The following is a 10,000-nucleotide window of genomic DNA, read 5'->3' as shown; positions in this document are numbered from 1 at the left end:
CTGAAGCCATGTTTGGGAGGAGGATTCTCTACCGTCTGTACGAAGACTCCTTCTACAGAGAGTACAAAGAGGCCAAAGAAACTATCGTCGAGTAAGTGCGATCTGAGAAATGGAGGTCTGTGCACTTAGTGCATACGACATGTGCAACAAGAGTGAGGGTTATAACGAAACAACCGTCAGGCACCTGAGAGAAAAACAAACATTGAAATGAACAAACGAAAAGAAGTAAAATGGAGAATGGTTCCGAATAAATCTCACTTACTCTATTACACATGCCGTATGCATTTAGAGCACTTACGTCCCTTTGTTTATCAGATATTGAAATGAACAAGCAACTTCCACACTCATTACACATGTTTTGTGCATTTAGAGCGCTTACTTCCCTTTTTTCAGATTTTAAAATAGCGTTCTGCCTCATTTGAATAAGATTCTCGAGTTAGTGCTCGTTCACACATTCACGAAGTTTTACTGACTTTGATCTCATTTCAAGAGCACATCGATGTGCGATGATAAGACTAGTAGTGAGAAGAAAGGATTTTCTGTGAATGACATCGATGTGCGATGATAAGTAGCGAGAAGAAAGTATTTTCTGTGAATGACATCGATGTGCGATGATAAGTAGCGAGAAGAAAGGATTTTCTGTGAATGACATCGATGTGCGATGATAAGTAGCGAGAAGAAAGTATTTTCTGTGAATGAAATCGATGTGCGATGATAAGTAGCGAGAAGAAAGGATTTTCTCTGAATGACATCGATGTGCGAGAAAAAGTAGTGGGAAGAAAGGGGTTTCGCTGAATGAAATCGATGGAAAGTATGTCTGTTGCCCAGGCACGCCCGTCAGTGCATCGCAGAGGCCAGAGAGGAAACGACGCAAAGAGAGAAGGAGGGGACTTTAGATCCTGACGAAGCCAACTTCTTGCTGTCCCTGGTGACCGAGAAGTCACTCACCGAGCAGGACGTGTTCGACGTTGTCTTCAGCCTCATGGCCGCAGGATCTGACACCGTGAGTAAAGGCGGTCCTTAATTGAGCCCCAAGTCGACTTCGCGAAGTTTTTTTTATTGAAAACTCAGAGCTAAAGCGCCGTGTGGCCAGCGTCGCGAAGTATGCTTCGCGTAGTCGACTTCATCCAGTTAAGGACAGGCTTAAGACCAAAGGGCGTAGTTGTCTTGAAGGCATAGAACGTCCCGTGTTACCGATTTGATACACTCGATCTCAGATCCGGCTAGACTTTTATCTGGGGTAAGACTATCCCCTTACCTGGACACATACAACGATCAGCAGCCTGTGTGCTTTCTGCGTAAAGTGGGATTTTTGTGTGTGATACAACAATTTCGTAACGAATACTTGTGGCAATCTGTGATTTTAATGACCCTCCCACCCCCCCCCCCCCCCCACCCCCTCTCCCAATCCCACTCTGCACGCGAAGCAGTCAGGATGTCGATGTTTTGTATGTGTCCAAGTGGAAGGTTGGTCTTATGATTTATCCAATGTAAAAGCCTGGGCCGGGCAGATCTGAGATAGTGCGCGGAACTGTTTACGTGTGACTGTGGCTGTACCTTTAAGATCGTTAATACGACCCACACTGTTTTGTTTGACTTGAGATGGAGGTGAACGTGAAATGTGTGACCATTTCTGATTTCATTCATTTAGTCTTTTTTGTGTTGTTCGAACAAAATTTTCCACGAAATTTGTTGTTGTTTCTCTCAAAAAGATAATTTGTTTTACAAAGCTGTCAATCTGTAATGCTTCGTCTTAACTTCCGGATTCACGGACCCTATGTTCCTACACAGACATCGTGCACCCTGCAGCTGCTGTTCTACGCCCTAGCGACCAACCCGGACAAACAGGAGAAGGTTGCAGAGGAGGTGCTGACACACATGGGTCGTGACGGTCCTCTCACGGCGCCAGTCCTCGACAAGCTCGCCTACATGACCGCCGCCGTGAGAGAAGGGATGAGGTAATATTGTCCTCGTTATCTGTTCTCTGCTGAAGTTTTTCCCAGTCTGTGAGAATTCAAATCAAATAAAAAAATTAAAAAATGTAAACAAAATTGTTGGCGTGACTATTTTCTAAGTAAACAAGACAATAAAAGGGTTGACCAAATAGGGCCCATTAGTTTCGGGAAGCAAGTGAAGAAAATACCGACCTAGTCAGCTTGTTCTTTTTCCGGTCGTTTTTGTGGTGTCCGTTTTGCTCAAAATAACACAACATTTTTCAGATATAAAAAATACTTCACACCTATTGCTGCCTGTAGCTACATTGACTTCAAATTGTGGGCAGGTTGTATTTTCCTGTTGCGTCATCAGGGGAACGATTCTCACAGCACAACACTGCCCTGTGTGGATACCAAGTGCCAAAAGGGGTAGGTACTTCGTTGTGTTTTTTAAGCTATTCGGTGAGTTTGGAGCCCTCTTCTTTTTGTTCTTTTATTTAAAACCTATAGTTTAAACAGAGCTTTTATTTTAGGATAGAGGAGATTTCGCGCAGTAGCTGGCACCATCAACTGGTGAGGTCGTTTCAGACCTTTCTATGCTTGAACTACCATACACATTTACAGACCAGGCTTTTTTTAAACTCGTTCGCTCAATGATCTGGTGAGCTCATTTTTACACCAGCCTATATGCTTCTCTCGAGTCATCATCTGGTGAGATTTTTTCAGACCAGGCTATTCTCAAACTCCCTGGCACCATCATCTTGTGATCTGATTTTCAGACCAGGCTATTCTTAAACTCCCTCACACCATCATCTGGTGATCTGATTTTCAGACCAGGCTATTCTTAAACTAACTCGCACCATGCATCATCTGGTGATCTGATTTTCAGACCAGCTATTCTTAAATTCTCTCGTACCATCATCTGGAGATCTGATTTTCAGACCACGGCTATTTTTAAACTCTCTCGCACTATCATCTGGTGATCTGATTTTCAGACCAGGTTATTCTTAAACTCTCTCGTACCATCATCTGGTGATCTGATTTTCAGACCACGGCTATTTTTAAACTCTCTCGCACTATCATCTGGTGATCTGATTTTCAGACCAGGCTATTCTTAAACTCTCTCGTACCATCATCTGGTGATCTGATATTCAGACCAGGCTATTCTTAAACTCCCTCACACCATCATCTGGTGATCTGATTTTCAGACCAGGCTATTCTTAAACTAACTCGCACCATGCATCATCTGGTGATCTGATTTTCAGACCAGCTATTCTTAAATTCTCTCGTACCATCATCTGGTGATCTGATTTTCAGACCAGGTTATTCTTAAACTCTCTCGTACCATCATCTGGTGATATGATTTTCAGACCACGGCTATTTTTAAACTCTCTCGCACTATCATCTGGTGATCTGATTTTCAGACCAGGCTATTCTTAAACTCTCTCGTACCATCATCTGGTGATCTGATATTCAGACCAGGCTATTCTTAAACTCTCTCGTACCATCATCTGGTGATCTGATATTCAGACCAGGCTATTGTTAAACTCTCTCGTACCATCATCTGGTGATGTGATTTTCAGACCAGGCTATTCTTAAACTCCCTCGCACTAGTATCTGGTGATGTGATTTTCAGACCAGGCTGATCCTGAACTCGCTGGGCAACGCCACGTGTCCCCGCTACTTCGACAATCCTGAGAGCTTCTCCCCCGAGAGGTGGTTGCGGAATAAAGAAGGGCGGCGCGAAAAAGACATCCACCCTCTGGCTCATCTCCCCTTCGGTGTTGGCCGCAGGAACTGCATAGGCCGCCGCTTTGCCCTCCAGGAACTCTACTTGGCTGCTACCAAGGTATGTTTTGCCCAGTGAGGGGGTGGGGAACATTTTGTTTGCTGGGTCCTCCTGTCTTTCTCTCTGTGTGCGTCTGTCTTTTTCTATTTCTTCTTCATTGTGTGTGTGTGTGTGTGTGTGTGTGTGTGTGTGTGTGTGTGTGTGTGTGTGTGTGTGTGTGTGTGTGTGTGTGTGTGTGTCTCTCTCTCTCTTTCGTGCTTCATTGTGCCTGTCTGTCTGTCTGTCTGTCTGCCTGTCTGTCTGTCTGTCTCTCTCTCTCTCACTCTCTCTTTCGTGCTTCATTGTGTCTGTCTGTCTGTCTGTCTGTCTGTCTGTCTGTCTGTCTGTCTCTCTCTCTCTCTCTCTCTCTCTCTCTCTCTCTCTCTCTCTCTCTCTCTCTCTCTCTCTCCTTCGTGCTTCATTGTTTTATTTCGCATCGCTTATATTTACTTCTGTTGGTAGACGTTGCAGAAGTACCGCATAGGACTGAAGGAAGGTTGTCCACCACTGGAGACCATCTTCACACCCGTTCGTGTCCCGAAACACCATCTGCCCTTCACACTCACACCCAGGGACTGATCAAACAGCTAGCAGGTCTTCATAGGCACGAAGACTATCACCACTACACTAGGGACCCTGAAACGTGTCTGGCTCACGAGAACACTTTTGTTTTGTTTCATGATCACTCACAATTAACAGCTCGCCTGCATTTTTCTTTGACTGGTGTGGCATCTGTTTAATTCCTTCCGTTGGCTGAGGTGCACGAAGCAATAGTGAATGCTATCCAACTGGGTGGGAACAAGCCGCGTGGTTTGATTGGTTGAAATCACAACTTATCTAAACTTCAACCAATCAGACCTCGCGGCTGCGTACCAACCATTTGGTTGGCACGTAGTTTCGTTTGGTGTACCGCAGCCCGGGGAATACACAGATGCCACACCAACTAAAGGGGGTGGACGTGGGGATATAGCTCAGTTGGTAGCGCGCTGGATTTGTATTCAGTTGGCCGCTGTCAGCGTGAGTTCGATCCCAGGTTCGGCGGAAATTTATTTCAGAGTCAACTTTGTGTGCAGACTCTCTTCGGTGTCCCAACCCCCCCCCCCCCCCCCCCCCCCCCCCGTGTACACTACATTGGGTGTGCACGTTAAAGATCCCACGATTGACAAAAGGGTCTTTCCTGGCAAAATTGCTTAGGCACAGTTAATAATTGTCTACCTATACCCGTGTGACTTGGAATAATAGGCCGTGAAAGGTAAATATGCGCCGAAATGGCTGCAATTACTGGCCGTATAAAATTTCATCTCACACGGCATCACTGCAGAGCGCCTAGAACTGTACCCACGGAATATGCGCGATATAAGCCTCATTGATTGATTGATTGATTGATTGATTGATAAAGAAGAAACCAACCTGCAGCGGAGCTGATAATTTCGAGTGATCATGAAACAAAACAAAAGTGGTCTATGAACATACATGTTAAAAATAAGTTAAAGGACAAAAATGAAGTTGTAGTGAAAATGTGGTCATATAAATCCTAACTTCACTCAATGACTTTTGTCAACCAAACTTCTATATATGTCATCTTCACTTTTGATATACTTTTCCCTCTCTGCAATTTACACAGGCGGGGGAGGTACTCTTAAAAGGATGTATCTATATTTTGATAAATGTACAAAAAGTTCAACATTACGCCAAATTTTACTACTTTGTTCAGATCTTTTAAAAAAGGAAGTAAACATACTGTTTAAAACTTTCGGAAGCGTTCAGCTGGATCAGGCAAGCTGCTCAACAAATTTTTGTTTGTTTGTTTGCTTAACGCCCAGCCGACCACGAAGGGCCATATCAGGGCGGTGCTGCTTTGACATATAACGTGCGCCACACAAAAGACAGAAGTCGCAGCACAGGCTTCATACATTATTCTGACACCGGACCAACCAGTCCTAGCACTAAAAAAGTAGTTACAGACTTTGTTTTATACAAGTACAGTCCTGTGTCATTGTTTATGGACAGTATTCTAGTTCCTTTGATTTTTTTTTTAACCTCAGTTGCATGCAGGTTTGCTGCTGCAATTATTTTTTGCCTTTTTTGTTTGTTTTTTGTTTTGTTTTTTGGTGTGTGGCTTGGAGCAAACCTTCTTCATAGGTCTTTTCTTTTCTCTGTCAAATGTGTACATTTTTAAATCAACAAACTTTATCAGTAATCTAATATGTTTAAATAAATAAATAAATAAAAATAATCATAACATACATTTATTCCTAATGTTCAGCTCAGTTTCCTTTTTTTTTCTTTTTCTTTTTTCCTTCTCCCTCTTTCTTTTTTCTTAGATTTTTAAATCAACAGCTTAAAGATAGGGTTTGGAAAAAAACAAAAAAACAAACAAACCACATTTAAATTTACTTCTTTTGCCCTAATCTTTTCACCTCTATCATGGACAAATACCAACAATGGACAATTTTATTAAAATATTTTACAATTACCATTATTCTCAGTCTATATGTGTCGCAAATCTAACTCTGAATTAAACATGCACACAATTTCTATTGGTTTCCCGTATTTGAATTTTCCCACACACATTTTTGCCACAATAATAAGTAAATTGATATTGTTTACTAAATTGTTTGACATACCAGGTGTTTTCATGTATCCTAACAGTGCTGTTTGAACATCAATTTTTACATTAACATTATGCTGCTGAAATACCTTATTGATTATTCTTTCCCAAATTGGATGTATAGCAGAACATTCACAAAAGAAATGTTCCACAAAATCAATCTTATCTGGACAGAATGAGCATTTGTTATTCATTCTAATTCCCATTTTACACAGCAAAATATTAGTCGGATATATGTTATGCAGTATCTTCCAGTGCAATTCTCTCAGTCTTGATTCTTTAGATACATTCCTTACGATGAGCCAATGCCATTAATTTTAGTTATTTCTATATTAAACTTATGCATCCAGAAATTCAGACAACAAGGGTTGTGTTCAGTTTTACTTATTAAATGTAATCTATAAGAACGTGCTGTAAATAACTCTTTATGGTCGAAAAGCAGAACATTGTTTTCATTGGATTGCATGAGCATATACGCCGGATATCTTTTCATGAACGAGGTAACAGCAGTCTTTACCACATTATACTCTAACATCAGTGAAGGATAAGTACCCACTTTCACTTTAATCTGTTCTAGGGATAACAGCCTGTTATTAACACATATATCACCAACTAATGCGATCCCACATTTAGTCCATTTCTTGAAAAATAACACATTATTTCGATACATAATGTTTTTATTATTCTAGACTGTTACCAACAGTGGGTTCTCTATTTCTGTGTGGGTGTTATTCTCTGTCCAGACTTTTAGGGCCTTCTCCCAAAAAGGGGCCAAATTAACATGTTCTTTTTTAAATTGCTTCCATTTTACTTTGGCATGAAAACAAGTCAGGTCTCTACCCAGTTGAGAAAACTGCGCTATTGGGATGAATGACCATTTTTCCGTATCAGTAGCCGTATGTAGCTTTCTTATCCATTCCAGCAGAAACGATTGCTGCATAATTTTAATGTCGGGCATAAACAACCCTCCTTTTTCAAAATCAGCTTTTAACACACACCTTTTAACTTTTTCAAATGCTTTTTTGTTGGTAGTTTTTCTTTTACACAAAAAGTGGTACAACATTGTGGTAACTAGTTCCTTTGATAGAGAAAGCGGTTTTTGTTGTTGTAGATTGGCAGTAAACTGATTTTACCCCCCCCCCCCCCCCCCACCAAAAAAAAAGAGACGATTTTAAAGCGACACTATTTTGCCTGAGACCCAAGAGTACTAAAAAGAACTTAGCGTCAAATGTTCAAACGACATGGATATAGTTTCAAAAATGGATAATACAAAATATATTGAAAGTTAATTCAAATGTGGTCGGAAAGAAACCCTTTAAACTCCCTTAAAAATAATGTGCATGTCAAAAAACAATCGCTATGCCACAAGCTGGTTTATTTGTTGAGCACCGGCACGGTTGGCCTAGTGGTAAGGCGTCCGCCCCGTGATCGGGAGGTCGTGGGTTCGAACCCCGGCCGGGTCATACCTAAGACTTTAAAATTGGCAATCTAGTGGCTGCTCCGCCTGGCGTCTGGCATTATGGGGTTAGTGCTAGGACTGGTTGGTCCGGTGTCAGAATAATGTGACTGGGTGAGACATGAAGCCTGTGCTGCGACTTCTGTCTTGTGTGTGGCGCACGTTATATGTCAAAGCAGCACCGCCCTGATATGGCCCTTCGTGGTCGGCTGGGCGTTAAGCAAACAAACAAACAAACTAACTGAATGTAAATCGTAGGTAACTGTTGTCTCCCACACAGTCCATGGGCTGACAATCTTTAATAAAGGAATCTGTATTTGTAAATTCCCTTTTTTTTTGTAAAGTGCTGTGTGTGTGTGTCTATCTTTGTTTGTAAGTGTGATATGCATCGTGCAATCATCATAGTGTTTGTGTCTTTTGAGATTTTCAAGTACACGTTTCAGCGAAATATGCAGAACATCGATGTTGCTGTTTTGTCCAACGGAATGCAGCTGAATGTCACCCTTGCCTTAAGTGTACAATCAAACGCATGTTCGAACAGTCACCAACACTACAAATGATGAGTGCAATCGACAATATTATTTACACAAGCACAGATCTATCAAACATACACATTCATTTACACAAACACTAAGAGTGGTAGCAGATAATCAGATGATATGGTTTAAACTTATGCACACAGAGGACACATTACAGCATGTACATGTAATATTATATTTCTTTAGTTGTGGACAATGCATTTTTGGATTCAAGAGGAAACTTAAAAACAAAACGTTGCCACTGACACAATATGGAATGCTCACGAAGTCTAGTACTAAACTTCTAAAACATTAAAATGTAAGAACTTTTTGTTATAGATCGGCACACGCTGGATATTGAATTATTCCGCTCAAAGACATATAGTTTCGTCAACCTAAACGGTTCTTCATTGGCACAGATTTAATTCAATTTCATTTAATTCACTCTATTATCCCAATGCTGTGAAATTCGAGTCGCTTCCTCCCAGTAGAAATTTAGCACCAACAAGAGCCGCGCTACCCCGCTGTGTGCGGACCGTGCGTGTTTAGGTGTGATCAGCCTACTGATGGCAGTAAATTTTAAGGGGCTTATTGTCCGTCAGGTCTTAATTGCCTATATTGGACATGAATTGGTTTATACGATTCGAGTTTTACGCCCTCACGGCTTTTTGATGTTTGCGTGTTTAGGTGGTATCAGCCATCTGCACTTATGGTAGAATGACCAAGATCTTTAACGTGCCATTGTGGTGACACGGGGGTGGGAGATGGATACCGTCTCTGGGTCTGCACATAAAGTTGACGCGTGTCCGTCCCGGCCCGGATTCGAACCAGCGACCTCTCGATCACAAGTCCAGTGCTCTACCACCTGAGCTACCCGGGCTCCCCTACTGATGGCAGATGAACCGAGGTCTTTTACGTGCCACTGTGGTGACACGGGGTTGGGACATATATACCGTCTCTGAGTCTGGACACAAAGTTGACCCGTTGCTGTCCATGTCTGGATTCGAACCCGTGACCTTAGAATCACAAGTTCAGTGCTCTACCAACTGAGCTACCCGGCCCCTCATATATTATGGAACTAGATGATTACCCGCTTCGCCGGGAAGAAGTAGAGCCGAATACCCGGCCGTCGCCGGGGACCCGGCTTTGCCGGGTGTACGCCGGCATCGCCGGCGCACGAAGGAAGGGAGATCTAAAAATAGTAACGTGCAGTGACCTTCTAAATATAAACGTACAAACGGGAATGTCGATTGACGCCGGCGCACGAAGGAAGGGAGATCTAAAAATAGTAACGTGCAGTGAAAAACGAAAATCGGTTCAGCGCTGCGCGCTGAGAGCACGTGTTGAAATATCTCATCGATCAGGTTGTGTCCGGGGTCTCTGTCAATAAGCCCACCAAATTTGAAGCAGATCCATCGAGAACTTTGGCCGTGCATGGCGATCAATCACACACACACACACACACACACACACACAGACACAAGTCGTATATATATATAGATGTGAAGCCTGTGTTTACATTTTATGTAAGAAAGACAACTTGTTTCAATAAAGCCCTTTTGTTTCAGAAAATGGAACATCAATTACATGACTGTGCGTATCGAACTACGTCTAATAAATAATTTCAATTTCATGGATAGTTAGAGTAACCCA

At 42.2% G+C, this 10,000-nt stretch overlaps 1 protein-coding gene across 1 annotated transcript in view; it reads left to right on the top strand.

Moving 5' to 3' along the window:
• LOC138945742 (1,25-dihydroxyvitamin D(3) 24-hydroxylase, mitochondrial-like) overlaps positions 1 to 10,000 on the top strand; it is an 18,761-nt gene that overhangs the window by 8,548 nt on the left and 213 nt on the right. Inside the window, exons 4-9 of the mRNA XM_070317241.1 lie at positions 1 to 91; positions 829 to 1,003; positions 1,792 to 1,958; positions 2,282 to 2,363; positions 3,571 to 3,783; positions 4,225 to 10,000. The exon at positions 1 to 91 is cut by the window's left edge and continues 114 nt beyond it; the exon at positions 4,225 to 10,000 is cut by the window's right edge and continues 213 nt beyond it. Coding sequence (XP_070173342.1) covers positions 1 to 91; positions 829 to 1,003; positions 1,792 to 1,958; positions 2,282 to 2,363; positions 3,571 to 3,783; positions 4,225 to 4,341 — 845 coding nt within the window. The 3' untranslated portion in view covers positions 4,342 to 10,000. The remainder of the gene's footprint in view (positions 92 to 828; positions 1,004 to 1,791; positions 1,959 to 2,281; positions 2,364 to 3,570; positions 3,784 to 4,224) is intronic.

Source organism: Littorina saxatilis, linkage group LG1 (genome assembly GCF_037325665.1).
Source record: "Littorina saxatilis isolate snail1 linkage group LG1, US_GU_Lsax_2.0, whole genome shotgun sequence".
Lineage (NCBI taxonomy): Eukaryota > Metazoa > Mollusca > Gastropoda > Littorinimorpha > Littorinidae > Littorina > Littorina saxatilis.
This window is presented reverse-complemented; position numbering and strand designations above follow the sequence as displayed.